The 17,255-nt window shown below is 35.9% G+C and overlaps 1 protein-coding gene across 4 annotated transcripts in view; it reads left to right on the forward strand.

The window, feature by feature from the left end:
• The window catches only part of REV3L (REV3 like, DNA directed polymerase zeta catalytic subunit), a 183,808-nt gene that overhangs the window by 98,138 nt on the left and 68,415 nt on the right, over window positions 1–17,255 (forward strand). For all 4 annotated transcript variants that reach the window (XR_016038406.1, XM_088840621.1, XM_088840622.1 and 1 more), the window contains 4 exons: window positions 1,524–1,761; window positions 6,843–6,985; window positions 7,644–11,811; window positions 14,996–15,909. Coding sequence is in view for 3 of the 4 variants with exons in the window: in XM_088840621.1 (XP_088696747.1) it covers window positions 1,524–1,761; window positions 6,843–6,985; window positions 7,644–11,811; window positions 14,996–15,909 (5,463 nt within the window). In the remaining variant the exon portion in view is untranslated. The remainder of the gene's footprint in view (window positions 1–1,523; window positions 1,762–6,842; window positions 6,986–7,643; window positions 11,812–14,995; window positions 15,910–17,255) is intronic.

Below are 17,255 nucleotides of genomic sequence, written 5' to 3' on the forward strand. Positions count from 1 at the left end.
TCTAGGTTTAAAAAATGGATTTTTGCCAAAGTAGCCTCTAAAAGCAAATATCTTCAATTTTGCCTTATATTTGGTAGCATGATTGAACTAGTTTCTTCATTGTCAACAAAGAAAACCGAAACTTAATATATTAAGTTTAAACTTAATATATTCCCCATTTCCTAAACTATTATATTTTACAGAGAAAAAGGTTGTGTACTAGATTAGAACAGCTTCCTCCTTTATGATATTTTTTTTAGATAATAACTTTTAATGGGATAATAACTTTTAATATTTTTCATATACTGTAAAACTAACCTTCTAACTTGTACAGTTCAGTGGTTTTCAGCATTTCATGTAGTTATGCAGTCATTTTCACTGTCTGATTACAGAACATTTTTATCACTCTAGAAAGGAAACCCCATATCCATTTGTAGTCCCTTCTCTCTTTTCCCTCCTCTCAGCCTCTGGCAACCTCTAATCTGTTTTCTCTTTTGCTAGGTTTACCTTTATTGGGCATTTCATATAAATGGAATCAAATAACCTTTTGTTTCTGTATTCTTTTTCACTTAGTATAATGTTTTTAAGGTATATATGTTTTGATGTTGAGGTATATATCAGTGCTTCATTTCTTTTTACTACTGAATAATGTTGCATCATATGGATATAAACCATTTCTCTGTCCTTCGGTTGATGGATATTTGAGTTGTTTCCACTTTTTTGTCTTGTCTATTGTGAGTAATGCGGCTATAATTATTCATGTATAGGTGTTCATGTGGACACATGTTTTCACTTCTTTTGGGTATATACCTACAAATGGAATTGCTGGGTCTCCTGGTAACTCTATGTTTAACATTTTAATAAACTGCCAAAAAATTTTCCCCCAAAGCAGCTGCACCATTGTTCAGTTTGACCAGCAGTATAGGAGGGCTCTAATTTTTTCACATATTGTCAACACTTGTTATTATCTGTCTTTGATTTTAGCAAAACTAGTGCATATGATGCGATATCTCAGTGGCAGTCTTCAGGAAGTAATGCTATTAATTACTTGTAAAGCTCTCCTGTGTTTTCAATTACAGGTTTTGTTTGGTTATCCTGTGAGCTAAATAAACCTCAAATGAGGGATAAGGTGTTCACATGTTTCACTTAGCATTAATTCATGTACTTATTACATATTTTATATTTATTATGATCATTTGTGATTATATTTCATTTAGTGCTCCTCAGCCTTACTTAAGCAGTAAGAGCTTGAGCAGCTTGTTAACATGCAAATTCCTGAGCCTTGCCTCAGAAATTCTAATTCAATAGATGTGAAATGGTGTCTTAAGAATTTTCTTCTTAATAAGGACGCAAATTCATTCTAGTACATGTGGTCCAAGGGTCACACCTTGATGGAAGAACTATATCAATACATAAATCTTTGTACCAGCTTCATTCTTTCATCATGTGCCAGCATATATGATTCTTAATGTTTTATATATAATTGATCTGAATTATTTAGAAAATGTAAGTTATTTGTTGGTGATGCTTTACTTGTTTTGTAGTGGACAGTAGTCCTGATGAGGCTCTGGTACATCTTCTTGCTGGTTTGGAAAATGACGGGTATCACAGGGGAAGAAATAGGATGCCATCACCAAGTCGTTCCTTTGGAAACAGTAAAAATCCTCAAAATAGCGATGATGAAGAAAATGAACCACAGATTGAAAAAGAAGAAATGGAGCTTAGTTTGGTAATGTCTCAGCGATGGGACAGCAATATAGAAGAACATTGTGCCAAAAAGAGGTAACTTTTTAGTTATTTCAGTTCCTTTAATAACTTTCTGTTATTATCAGTGTTCTTTAATCAGAAATTCTTAGTATTATTCATAATGAAAAGCACCTTATAAACTAAATTGCCTTAAATCTCTTTTAAATAATGCCTTGTTTCTAATGTGGAATAAACTTATTCCAAGTGAAATGAAATTTTGGTACATTTGAAAAGATTAAACCTAACTTTTTCCCCATTATTATTGAGGTATAAGACATACATCACTGTATGCATTTTTGATGTACAGCATAAAGATTTGATTTATGTATATTGTGAAATGATTACCACAGTAGTTTTAGTTAACTTCCATCATCTCATAGATACAATAAAAAGAATTAGGGTATATGCATATGGAATGTAGAAAGATGGCTCTGATGAACCTATTTGTAGGGAAGCAGTGGAGATGCAGACATAGAGAACAGACTTATGGATACAGTGGAGGAAGGAGAGAGTGGGATGAATTGAGAGAGCAGCATGGGAATATATATATATAGCCATATGTACAATAAATAGCAAGTGGGAATTTGCTGTGTGACACAGGGAGCTCAACCCAGTACTCTGTGACAACATAAAAGAGTGGGATGAGACAGGAGATGGGAGAGGGATTCAGAAGTGAGGGGACATATGTATACCTGTGGGTGATTCATGGTGATATATGGCAGAGGCCAACACAATATTGTAAAGCAATTATCCTCTAATAAAAAGGAAACAAAACAAGATATGGGGGATTATTTCCTTGTAATTTGAACTGTTACCATTTACCCTCTTAACTTTCATATATGTGATACAGCAGTGGTAATTATAGTCACTGTGTTGTATATTATATTGCCTAGTCTTATTTATCTCGTAACTGGAAGTTTGTATCTTTTGACCACCTTGCTTAAATTCATGCTCTCTCCATACACCTAACTTAGAAATCCTCTGTTTATATACACAGTATCAATAGTGTGTCCTAAATGGTACAAAATAGAAGGGCCTCCTTATCTCAGAAATTGAAAAAAGAAAGCCTACTTTCTGACATCTTGTTGTTAGTTGTATAGAGATGCAACCAATTTCTTTATATTAATTTTGTACCCAGCAGCTTTACCACATTCATTGATGAGCTCTAGTAGTTTTTGGTGGTGTCTCTAGGATTTTCTATATGTAGCATCACATCATCTGCACACACTGAGTTTTCCTTCTTTTGCAATTTGAATTCCTTTTATTTTTCTTCTCTGATTGTTGTGGCTGAGACTTCCAAAACTATGTTGAATAAAAGTGGCAAGAGTGGGCATCCTTGTCTTGTTCCAGATCTTAGAGGAAATGTTTTCAACTTTTCATCATTGAGTATGATATTAGCTGTGGGTTTGTCACGAATGGCTTGTATTATGTTGAGGTATGTTCTCTTTGGAATACAGCAAACTCTGGAAAATTCTGAAAGAGATGGGAATACCAGACCACCTGACCTGCCTCTTGAGAAATCTGTATGCAGGTCAGGAAGCTACAGTTAGAACTAGACATGGAACAACAGACTGGTTCCAGATAGGGAAAGGAGTACCTTAAGGCTGTATATTGTCTCCCTGCTTATTTAACTTATATGCAGAGTACATCATGAGAAACACTGGGCTAGATGAAGCACAAGCTGGAATCAAGATTGCCGGGAGAAATATCAATAGCCTCAGATATGGAGAAGGAAATGGCAACCCACTCCAGTGTTCTTGCCTGGAGAATCCCAGGGACGAGGGAGCCTGGTGGGCTTCCGTCTATGGGGTCACACAGAGTCGGACACGACTGAACTGACTTAGCAGCAGCAGCAGATATGCAGATGACACCACCCTTATGGCAGAAAGTGAAGAAGAACTAAAGGGCCTCTTGATGAAAGTGAAAGAGGAGAGAGAAAAAGTTGTCTTAAAACTCAGCATTCAGAAAATTAAGATCATGGCATCTGGTCCCATCACTTCATGGGAAATAGATGGGGAAACAGTGACAGGCTATTTTTTCAGGCTCCAAAATCACTGCATATGGTGATTGCAGCCATGAAATTAAGAGACACTTGCTCCTTGGAAGAAAAGTTATGACGAACCTAGACAGAATATTAAAAAGCAGAGACATTACTTTGCCAACAAAAGTCTGTCTAGTCAAAGCTGTGCTTTTTCCAGTAGTCATGTATGGATGTGAGAGTTGGACTGTAAAGAAAGCTGAGTGCCGAAGAATGGATGCTTTTGAACTGTAGTGTTGGAGAACACTCTTGAGAGTCCCTTGGCCTGCAAGGAGATCCAACCAGTCCATCCTAAAGGAGATCAGTCCTGGCTGTTCATTGGAAGGACTGATGTTGAAGCTGAAACTCCAATACTTTGGCCACCTCATGCGAAGAGTTGACTCATTGGAAAAGACTCTGATGCTGGGAGGGATTGGGGGCAGGAGGAGAAGGGGATGACAGAGAATGAGATGGCTGGATGGCATCACTGACTCTATGGACATGAGTTTGAGTGAAGTCCAGGAGTTGGTTATGGATAGGGAGGCCTGGCGTGCTGTGATTCATGGGGTTGCAAAGAGTTGGACACGACTGAGTGACTGACCTGAACTGAATAATGGAAAAAAATAAAGTTAGATATAATCTCTTTAAATGTTCCAGAATTTTAAATATGACCTCAATCTCATATCTGACTTGCCTTCCTGTATATCTCTATCTGTTGTTAAACTTTATCTCGTTTGGGCAGTGTTATTATTTATCTGGAAAGCAAACCACTTTTTAACTGGTTGCTTGCTTCTAGTTCTGCTCCCCTATAATAAGAGTGATAATTATGATTATTAAATGAACACTTCATGGGCATTTACAAAGGGAAGCAGAGAATATAAAGACCCTTTATTAGTTCAACTCATGCTCTACTGCCTTTATATCTTTTCAAAATATGAGTACTTAGGGAAATACAATAATCATATTGAGTCTTAATTTCAGCCAGATTTTTAACAAAGTCCTACATAACATCCTTATAGATAAGAAGGATGGTAGTAGTGACTGATTAGATGGGTTCATAGGGAACTTGCATGATTTTGCATTCAAAAACCACTTAAATGCTTGCTTTGTGCCAAATGTCATACTTGATTGAATTGAGATTGTCAGAAACATTGGAGATTGATAGTTCATTGGATGACAGAATATTGATTCTAAAATATCTTGAAACTGAAAAGATGATGCCTAATAAGGTGTAGAGTCATAGGTTTTTTTTGTTCAATCAGTCAGTTTCACAAATATAGACTAGGTAGACCTACAATTCATTCTAGACTTAACAGTTTCTGTGCAAAAGCCATAAATAGTACTTTATTAAGAGCACAGTAAATCTGTAGTGTTGTATGATTGCTAAAATAGTGAATTTAATTATTGAGTATCAGATGTACCTGGGGTAACATTTATTAGTCTGACAGATTTTGGATTTTATTAGTAAAATAATTATAGTATTTATTTGATGTATTGAAATCTTGCTGTAATAAGTTGGGTTGCTTCTTTTATATTTCAGCGAAGTTTGTTAACTATTTGATATTTTTATTTGATTGATCATGTGGCATTAATGAAGCATTTTTCTTATTTCCATTTTTCTTTTGTCTTTGTTGTTCTTTCATTGTTTTATTTTGATATTGCCCCTTTGATTCTTACCTTCAATCTATTATTAGCATTTCTTCTGCAGTTTCTTAGATTATGCCTGGTTTAGCTATTTAAATTTTCATGCCCATATTAAGTAGATATGCATTCAAATATGTAACATTCTTGTAAAACCACTATCTTCTTATTTCCAGTAGTCCCAACATATTTAAAAGAATAGGCCTCATTTATCCCATAATGATTTAATGTTTGTCTGTTCATTGACTGGATCATTTCTGTGACAATCACCCTGAGGTTAACCTTGGAAAAACATCTTGAACATTTCTAAAAGTATATTAGAGAAAGATTGATAGAAGTATGGCATCTAGAACAGGAGTCGTTTAATTTCTGCTTGTATATTGGATATTGTCTTCTGCCCCAAGTACCATATTTTAAGCATACTGAAAATGTAAAGAGAAAGAAGAACACTAGAAGGATTTGTGAGCACTGTCGCTTTTAAAAAACAGTGGAAAGAATAGATAATGTTTTTCTAATTAGAAAAGAATTATGAAATGAATGATAAAAATCCCTTCAAATATTTTAAAAGTTATCATGTGGAACATGGCACAGATATGATGCTACGTATGGCTACACAGGACAAAGGCAGAAATGAAAGATTTTTGTGTAATATTGGAGGAAAATTATTAACAGTTTGAGCCATTAATAATTTTTATTTGGAAAGGTTTAATGGAAAAATTATTCTACATATAATAAAGTAATATTTTCAAGACAAGTGAAAGAAAAAGGTGTGGGTAAGTTTGCCCATCCAGATGGAAGGGAAAATACCAAGCTATGATCTAGTGAAAAATGTAAATTGGTAGGAGATGGAACTTAAGGAGAGTATCCATCTGGACTTCACAGTCGGTCTGCATTCCTCAGTAACCCTGCTTTTATAGCCACTGCTGGGATTGACTCAATACCTGTACTGCTTCCTAGCCTATCTATCCGACCCCTTTTATTTTCTCTTTCAGCCCTGACCTGAATACCCCCTTGCCTATCTTTTATTTGTTTTTTCCAATCATAATGTAGTAATTGTGTATCTATGGAGACTTCTTAGAATATCTCAAGGTGCCACCTTTTTAGAAATTACCAGTTACTCACCTAAGCTATTATATGTGTATATTTAATGATAAGATAAAGGGGACAACATAAGAAAGAACATAACTAGATATGGTAATCCAAGATATTGTGGAGCTGTAAATATAGGAATGATGGTATCTTCTAGCTCACATGAAAGGGATTGTAAAGTCTATTTACAATAATTTTTGATGGGGCATGAAACCAAAGCAAAGTAAATCTTCTTTTCTTTTTAAAATTTTAATTTTCAGGTCTTTTTTGTTCAGTTTTATTATTATAGTGTCAAATTAGGCAAATTATTTGAGTCTGAGATGCTTTTTTCTAATGCTCATACTCACTGATGAATCTTAATATTTCCTAGATCACTGTGCAGAAATACCCATAGAAGCTCAACAGAAGAAGATGATTCATCTTCAGAAGAAGAAATGGAATGGAGTAATAACAGTTTGCTTCTAGCCAATCTTGCTATACCTCAGTTAGATGGAACTGCAGATGAAAATAGTGGTAGGTAAACTAGTCTACTGTGAGCATTTTGTTATTTAGGGGCTGAAAATATATTTGATTTTGAAAAATATAATCACACACTCTACACAGTTGGCTAAGTGAGACTATGACAATACTGTTAGATTTTGTCCTTCTCAAGGATGTTTTCTTTTGAGAGAATGTAGATAAAGTGTGTTTTTGCTCATTTCTAAGAGGATAGCTTTTATCAATCACTGATTAGAGCTTTATAAACTTTAATCAGTTTATCATAACATTTAAGCATAGAAAACTATAACAAATACGCTTAGCTTATTTAAAGTGATAATGTAAAACAAGAATGATAATGCAAAGATGTGTGTTATTTTATGGAAACTTACCAAAGCAGTGAGATTTTTCCCCTTATTCTCTCAAAAAGCATGAATATTGATACCATCTGTTTTTAATCGAAGGCATATGTGTCTAAAATAATGACTAATAGTCAAATGTAACTAACTCTTGATTATTCAGATTGAGATATCATCCTAATGATAAAAACGACCTTTCTGTTGAGTTAACTATTTTAAACATACAAATGTAATTTCGTATAATTTCTTCCATGGTGATAACATCATGATATAGGGAAATATTTTAAAAATTAGAAGAGTTGAAGTGAAGCAAATTCTTTTTTCCCTCATTTCAGACAATCCGCTGAACAATGAAAATTCTAGAACCCACTCTTCTGTGATTGCAACAAGCAAGCTATCAGTAAAACCTTCCATCTTTCACAAAGATGCTGCTACATTAGAACCCCCATCTTCTGCTAAGATTACCTTTCAGTGTAAACACACAAGTGCCCTTTCTTCCCATGTTTTGAACAAGGAAGATTTAATTGAAGACCTTTCACAGCCAAGCAAACTAGAGAAAAGTCTAGATCATTCAGTCACTTCTTTTACAAATGAAAGCACTTACTCTATGAAGTATCCTGGATCTTTAAGCAGTTCTATCCATTCAGAAAACTCTCATAAAGAGAGTGGTAAGAAAGATGTCCCCCCAGTATCTTCCTGTGAAAGTAGTACTTTTGATTATGAAGATGATATTCCACCTGTTACAAGACAAGTACCAAGTAGAAAGTATGCAAACATTAGAAAAATTGATAAGGATGCCCCTTTTATACATATGAGCCGTCACACTAATGAAGGTACATTGGGCAAAAATTCTTTCAACTTTTCTGACTTAAATCATTCAAAGAGTAAATTATCCTCTGAAGGAAATGAAAAAGGAAACAGCACAGCTCTGAATAGTTTATTCCCTTCATCATTAAATGAAAATTGTGAATTGCTGTCTTGCTCAGGGGAAAACAGAACTATGATGCATTCTCTTGATAGCATTGCTGATGAAAGTGGACTAAATAAACTTAAAATTAGATATGAAGAATTTCAAGAACATAAAACAGAAAAACCAAGCCTCAGCCAGCAAGCAGCACATTATATGTTTTTTCCCAGTGTTGTTCTCTCTAATTGTCTCAGTAGGCCCCAGAAGCTCTCTCCTGTCACATATAAACTACAACCTGGCAATAAACAGTCCCGGTTAAAAATGAATAAAAAGAAGCTTGCGGGTCAAGAGACTTCTATCAAAACTACTGAGACTGGATCCTCAAAAGATAATTGTATACAAAATAATCCTTGTAATAGTAATAATTCTGAGAAAGATAATGTATTGACTAGCGATTTAATTAAGGTCACCCGTGGAACTTTTGAAAGTAAAACATCTACAGACAGTTTTGTAGACTGTCACTTTGGAGAAGGAACCTTAGAAACTGAGCAGTCCTTTGGACTGTATGGAAATAAATATACCCTTAGAGCCAAGCGCAAGGTAAATTATGAGAATGAAGATAGTGAGTCAAGTTTTGTAACACACAACTCAAAAATTAGCCTACCTCATCCCATGGAAATTGGTGAAAGTCTAGATGGAACTCTCAAATCTCGAAAACGCAGAAAAATGTCTAAAAAGTTGCCCCCTGTCATCATAAAGTACATTATTATTAATAGGTTTAGAGGGAGGAAAAATATGCTTGTGAAACTAGGAAAAATAGACTCTAAAGAAAAACAAGTAATATTAACAGAGGAAAAAATGGAACTGTATAAAAAACTTGCACCTTTGAAGGATTTTTGGCCAAAAGTTCCTGACTCTCCTGCAACCAAATATCCCATTTATCCATTAACACCAAAGAAAAGTCACAGAAGAAAATCAAAACATAAGTCTGCTAAGAAAAAAACTGGTAAACAACAAAGGACAAATAGTGAAAATATTAGACGAACTTTGTCTTTCAGGAAAAAACGGTCACATGCTATTCTTTCTCCTCCCTCACCATCTTATAATGCTGAAACCGAAGACTGTGACTTAAATTATAGTGATGTTATGTCTAAACTAGGTTTTCTTTCTGAGAGAAGCACAAGTCCCATAAACTCTTCTCCACCTCGCTGCTGGTCTCCCACAGATCCAAGAGCTGAAGAAATTATGGCTGCTGCCAATAAAGAAGCAATGCTTTTTAAGGGTCCTAATGTATTTAATAGTAAGACTGTTAATTCCCGTATAGGAAAAAATAGTCGAGCAAGAATGCAGGTTAAGAAATCAAAGACAAAGCTTGTTAATCCCTCTACAGTTTCTAAGAAAAGGAACAAACGAAATCAGACAAATAAACTAGTAGATGATGGAAAAAAGAAACCAAGAGCAAAGCAGAAACAAAAAACAAGTGAGAAAAGTACACCAAGAAAGCACATAACACTAAAGGATGAAAAACTAAAATCTCAAGCTGGTACTGAAGTTAAGTTTATGCTGAAACATCAGAATGTGCCTGAGACCTCAGGTAATTCTGGAGGCTCTCAACTACTGCTTAAACAGAAAGATATGTCATTAATGGGCTCTGCTATAGATCATTCTCTTTCTGCTCCTATCCCCACTGGAATTCATGCACAACAGAATTTATCTGGCTGCTTTTCTTCTTTCCTAGAAAGCAAGAAACCTGTAGATTTGCAGGCATTCCCCAGTTCACGAGATGATGTGAATTCTTCTGTTGTTTGTAGCTCTTTAGGACCTGGAATCTCAAAAATTAATGTTCAGCGGTCTCACTGTCAAAATACTATGTTCACTCTAAAAGAATCAAGCTTGATTCAAAAAAATATATTTGACCTTTCAAACCATTTGTCTCAGGTAGCACAGAATACACAGATGTCTTCTGCTATAATGTCTCCAAAGATAGAAGAGAATGCAAATATACAAAAAAGCTATTTGTCATCTCTTGGAAAGTTAAATGAATATCGTAATTCCCTAGAATCAAAGCCAGACCAGACGTATGCCCCTAATTTTTTGCATTGCAAAGATAGTCAGCAGCAGATTGTGTGCATGGCAGAACGTTCAAAGCACAGTGAAACTTGTTCTCCAGGAAATGCAACTTCAGAGGAAAGTCAGATGCCTAATAATTGCTTTGTAACTTCTTTGAGAAGCCCAGTCAAACAAATAGCTTGGGAGCAAAAACAAAGAGGTTTTATTTTAGACATGTCAAACTTTAAACCTGAAAAGGTAAAGCAAAAGCCATTGTCAGAAGCAGTTTCACAAACCAAAGCACTTTCTCAATGTAGGAATCGAAATGTGTCAACACCTTCAGCCTTTGGTGAAGGACAGTCTGGACTGGCAGTTCTAAAAGAATTGTTGCAGAAAAGACAACAGAAAGCACAAAATGCAAATAGTATACAAGACCCGTTATCTAATAAACAGCAGCCAAACAAAAATATCTCTGTTTCCCTTGAACATAACAAATCAGTTAAACGAACACGATCAGTAACATCTCCAAGAAAACCTCGAACTCCCAGAAGTACAAAACCTAAAGAAAAAATTCCCAAACTTCTTAAAGTAGACTCTCTAAATTTACAAAACTCTGGCCAATTGGATAACTCCCTATCAGATGATAGTCCCATCTTCTTTTCAGATCCAGGTTTTGAAAGTTGTTATTCACTTGAAGATAGCTTGTCCCCTGAACATAATTATAATTTTGATATTAATACAATAGGTCAAACTGGATTTTGTAGTTTTTATTCTGGAAGTCAGTTTGTCCCAGCTGATCAGAATTTGCCTCAGAAGTTCCTAAGTGATGCAGTTCAGGATCTTTTCCCAGGACAAACTGTAGAAAAAACTGAGTTTTTAAGTCATGATAACCAGAAATGTGATGAAGACAAACATCATGCCTCCGACTCAACCGCATGGATTCGATCTGGTACTCTAAGTCCTGAACTGTTTGAGAAATCACCCAAAGATAGCAATGAAAATCATCGCAACAATCAGTGGAAAAATACCTTTCATCCTCTAACATCTCGGTCTAATTCAATTATGGAGACTTTCTGTATCCAGCAGTCAGAAAACTGTCTGAATGAAAAATCCAGATTAAATAGGAGTTCAATAAGCAAAGAAGTGTTTCTTAGCCTCTCCCAGCCAGGCAGTTCAGACTGGATTCAAAGTCATACCAGAAAAGAAATGGGGCAGTCTCTTGATGCAGTCAATACTTCTTTTACTACAATACTATCCTCCCCTGATGGTGAACTTGTAGATGCAGCCTCTGAAGATTTAGAATTGTATGTTTCAAGAAACACTGATGTGTTGACACCAACTCCGGATAGTTCGCCAAGGTCTACCAGCTCTCCCTCGCAATCTAAAAATGGCAGTTTCACCCCTCGAACTGCTCACATTCTGAAACCACTTATGTCCCCACCAAGTAGGGAAGAAATTATGGCAACTTTGTTGGATCATGACCTTTCAGAAACCATTTACCAAGAACCATTTTGCAGTAATCCTTCTGATGTACCAGAAAAGCCCAGGTAATCAGAATTATTTTTCCCCTTGGGTCACTCTGAATAATTATAATGTATATAACAAAATTTGGTAACAGACTACTGCTTTCTCTGTAATACTGTATTTGTAACTATATCATTATGAAAACAGTTTTGTAATTATGGACATATTAAAAGAATTCACAAACTGGGTAGATGGTTGTACCCAGAGAAATTTATTTAAGTTGATTAGTATTGGTCTTGGATCTGTTATTTTGCACTGCATTAGCATTAAAGGATTAGAGACTGTCTATGACATGATGCCAAGAAGGATGTCATAATACTTTTATAGTATTATCATTTTAAAGGTGGTGTTTATTTCTAAAGTGGTAAGCTTTCATAATTTTAAGGAGAACTTTGTGTTTTAAAAATGTTTGAAAATAAGCATACATATGTTTTTAAATACTCAGGATATTTCTCTAAATGAAGATTATTTTAAGTTGTTTCTATTACATACACTCTCTTTTCATATTGCCAGCATCTTCATTCATATTGTTACTGTTGTTTGTACATTTATTAGGGGTACAAGATGGACTTTGATTCCCCTCATCTCTTCTTTTAAGAATCTTTTCAGAAAAGTGATAAACAGAGAGACAGATCCGTGCACACACACAGCCAGTAGCAAAAGGTGAAGGTTTATAAATAGACCACAGCCCTGGCCTATTTATAAATCAGTAGTTAAGTAGGTATCCTGTCCTGCCTGCATCACCAAGGTAGAACATATCTGATAAGAGCTAAATTGGGGGACAAGGCTTAATCCAGGAAATTTAAGGGATGGCTTTTGGCCCTGCCCCAGTGTCTTTGATCCTATTTACCTAATCACTTGCAGAGAGAGGCAGTTCATTTCAGCCATCCAGTCAAAAGCAGAGCAGAATTGCCAGGACTGCTGAGGCAGACCCTGCTTAATCTAAAGGATGGAAAGAGATAGGATGTGCCAGCAAAGGCAAGAGGCCATGCTGCATGTATGCACTGACCTTGAGCAGCACTGTGTTCCTTACCCTACTGAAACAGACAGTCAATGCCAGGCTTTTTACCCAGCAGATTAGCAGTAATTTCTGCAAGAGTCCATGTAAGAAAGGGGTGAGAAAAAGTGATCAGAAATATAGAGTAGAAATTCCCTCCGCTAAGGATTTGAAGTGAAAGGTAGAAAATCCCTCACCCTACCTCACCCCCGCACTGCCTAGCACATAGTTTTGCTGTTCTTTTGTGCCTGGTACCCACATTTGGTTTTTTAACGTGAATGGAATGCTTTATTTCACTGTCAGAATATATGAATGTATGTTCCTTAGCCATTAGTTTCCATTATTTTGGGGACTTTGACTTTACCAGTAGTGATTATGGTATATTTTTTCATCTATATTTTCTTCCTTAGCCTTGCACATCTTCTTAATTCTTAGTTAACTTATCATGTCCTAGTCATTTACTCTGTTACTATTAATTGTTGTCCAACTTCGGCGCTTGTTCTGCAGCTGAAATAAAAGGATATGATAGTCATTATATTTGAAATTTGTACCCTGTACAAAGTTTTCTAATTAAAAACTATGTATTCACTGTAGAAAATTTAGGAAAAGAAGAAATAAAAATGACACCATTTTTCTACCTAGTAACCGTTATTAATATTTTAATGTTTTCATTTTTAAGTATAGTTTTTATTTTGTTTTATTGATGTGTTCTTACTATAGTCACAATGTTATGTTGAAATTGATTCACTCACCATTATATTGTAAACATTTCCCAAATTTATGAGTGTCTTGAAACATCATTTTTAATGACTGCATAGTATTCTATCATGTGCATATTACTAGACAGAAATGTTCTCTGTTTGGCTACTATAGGGAATTATGTGATACCGTCTTCATAAAGCATTTCTTGTATTTTGGAGTTTTTACTTAAAACTCTCAAAACAGGATGACTGAAAAATTTAAGGCTCTTGATATGTAATACAATACAATGAGTTGTAGCAGTTAGCATGCTGCTGACAATATCCAAGAAAGCTGAATTTACCACACCTCAGCAATTTTTGCTTATCTTTTACTTCATTATGATCTCTGTATTATTAATATTAGAGTTGGGTATAGTCACATATGTGTTCTTATTTCCTTCGATAACAATAATTTTTCATAAAGCTGCAAGGTAGGTGCAGGGAAGGTGCTAGTCCTGATTATGGAGTTAACTAGTAAGAGCTAGAATCTTTCCATACATAGGGGGAAAGGAAATGTGGTAACTCTGGTGCTGTTCCTGCAGCTCCAATCAAAAATAAGAATTCAGTTCATTGAGTTTTATCTAGAAAGTGGCCAGGTCATTTGGGAAATCATGCCCTCCCTACAAGAAGTAATTGAAGAAAAGTAAGAATGATCTTCATACTCATGAAAGAGATGCCATGAAGAAGAAAAAGAGTAATATTATGTTGCTGCAGAGGCATAAATACATGACCTATGGATATGTTAGAGAATAAAATTTAGCTTAGTACTTATGGTAACTGTAATAAACTAAGCCAGGTTTCCTTTTAAGTAGTGATTCTTCACATACATTGGTAGCATTTAACCTACGTGCACCCTGCCAACTGCTAAGTTCTTGCATTAGTATTAACCTTTTTCATGTAAAGGGGAGAAAGAATTACGGTAGTTTACATCAATTGTGTGTGATTTTTGTTACGTTTGAGGGAATTTGGCAGGGTATAAAGACTTGTTTGAACTGATAGGCTTTGCTAGACTGCTGCATAGAGAGTAGAGAATGTATAAAGAGGTTATAGATAATATCCAGGGTATAGTCTCTGATGATAAATTCTTCCAGCATTTTTATTCTTATATGGTGACAGTGGAAAGTTATTTAAGATGAATAGAGGAAAGGAATCAGATGTGTCTGTACCATCTCCTTGAAAAGAAGCCTTCATTGGACACTTTCTTTCCCTGGTATTGATGATACCTTCCAAAGGAAGTTAATTTAGTAGTCATATACCTGTTAGAAAAAGCATATTGAGACTAAAGATAGAATGTCCCTGCATAAAATATATGTTTGTGGAGGTTGGGGCATAGGATGTGGAACAGAAGAAAGAAATAGGCACTTTTAAAACTCCAAAAAGAACTTTTAAAAACCTCTGAGTTAAGGAGCTAAATATTTTGGTAATTTTTCTTTGAGACAAAACAGTTGTTCTAAAATATGTTGTTTATAGGGAGATTGGTGGACGGCTTCTCATGGTAGAAACTCGACTTCCAAATGATCTGGCTGAGTTTGAGGGAGACTTTTCTTTGGAAGGACTTCGTCTATGGAAAACAGCCTTCTCAGCAATGACTCAAAATCCAAGACCTGGGTCACCCCCTCGCAGTGGCCAAGCAGTTGTCAATAAAGGATCAAGTAATAACTGTAAAATGGCTGAAGATAAAAAAATTGTGATCATGCCTTGCAAATGTGCCCCAAGTCGACAGCTGGTTCAGGCATGGCTTCAAGCCAAAGAAGAATATGAACGTTCCAAGAAACTGTCTAAAACAGAGCCAACTGGAGTTGTAAAATCTGCTGAAGACTTCAACCCTTCAGTTAATCCAGATGACAGACCTGTAGCGCCTCCAAAAATGGATACAACTCCACATATATTCCCCACTACAGCACATACCAAGGAAGATGTTGACAACTCTCAGATTGCTTTACAAGCGCCAACCACAGAATGCCATCAGACTGCAAGTGAAAGTCAGACATTGCCACTAGTTGCTTCTGCAGATGATGCTGAGAAAGATCAGGATGATGACGATGACTATTATATTAGTTATAGCTCTCCTGATTCTCCAGCAATTACCCCTTGGCAACAGGCAACATCCCCAAATTCCAAAACATTAAATGGAGATGACAGACCCTCATCACCAGTAGACGACCTACATTCTCTGACTATTGAGAACTTATTAAAGCCCATAAAAGATGGTGTACAGAAGAGCCCCTGCGCTGAGCCCCAGGAGCCTCTAGTGATATCCCCAATTAATGTTAGGACAAGAACTGAGATATGTGAATCACTTTGCCTTCACAGTACACCAATCATGCAGAGAAAACTCCTGGAAAGGCTTCCTGAGGCAACTGGCCTTAGCCCTTTGTCAACAGGTAAGTTTACAAATAACAGAAAGTCACCATAGAGTTCTTCAGATACCAGAAATGAAAGTAGCATTGACTATGTAATGAAAATCAGAGCTTCTTAAATGTAATTTTAGCTCAGCTAATGAGAGATTACTTTTATTTTATCATGTCTTAGATATCATCACATGATAGCTTTTTTATCTTTCTGCTGTGAAATATACTCACATCTGTTTCCATCCTTTCTTCTTGCCTTCTGGATAAAATGTAGGAGCCCTCTCAGAAACCTTATCTTCTTCTTAACTTAATTTTTCCTACTGGCTTTGATATATATCCAGATATTTCCCACCCTGTAAAATAGAAAACCAAACACCTGTCTTGACCTTCCATCTTTTAGCCTCTACTCTTTTTCCTCTCATTTAAAGCCAAATTTCTTAAAAGATCTCTCTAATTTGACAGCTCTATTGCTTTACATCCTACTCATTTGTCAGCCCAGTCTATAAACTGGATTCTGCCCCCATCACTTCACTAGTATGGATCTTGTGAAGATTCTCTATAATCATGTAGCTAAAGCCAGTGGATGTTTTTCAGTCTTTATCACATGCCCTCCAAGCAGCCATTGTTCTTATGACCACACCTTCCTTCTTAGAGCTTCTTCTCCCTTTGGCTTTACCCCTACTCCTCTGTTTGTTCCTAATTGCTTTCCTTTGAAGTTTATCTCACATTCTCAATTATTATCTAAATATTGTAGTTTATTAAGGCTTAGCCTTAAGCTTTCTTTACTCTATGTTCTCTCCCTCAATGACCTAGTGCCTGCCCACAGAACTGATAATTCACAAATTTAAATTTCCAGCTCAGAATTCTCTTTTAAACTTCAGAACGCTATATCCAGCTACCTTTGGCATTTCTACTTGAATGCTCAAAAGCACCACAAGGTCAGTATTTTTAAAACTTAGTTTGTGATCTCATTGCATCCATTCACTACCAATCACCTAGCATGCTGTATACACACACATACATGCCCAACATTGAAAACTATTCCTTATTTGAATGGACAGTACCACCAGTTCTTCTGAGTTACTTGCAGGTCAGAAATAGTGGTCTTATTTATATCATCACCTGATTCCCTCACTGCCCATCCTGTGGTTTTCACACTTCATTGTTTCCTAAATTACCCAAAACACTCTGCCCCTGTCTCTGGTAGTACCAAGCCCTCATCTCTCCCCTGGGCTTCTACCCTAGCCTTCTTATTCACCCTTAACAATTTCCAGTTTTTTTGTTTGGTAATCAGGGAAAATTCCCACTCTTTTCTTAGTTAATTTCTATTCTTTCTTTGGATTTTAGCTCAAAAAAGACCTCCTAATTCCCTGACTAGA

The sequence above is a fragment of the Moschus berezovskii genome, chromosome 10 (assembly GCF_049115385.1).
Source record: "Moschus berezovskii isolate FMDL1 chromosome 10, NW_MosBer_1.0, whole genome shotgun sequence".
NCBI lineage: Eukaryota > Metazoa > Chordata > Mammalia > Artiodactyla > Moschidae > Moschus > Moschus berezovskii.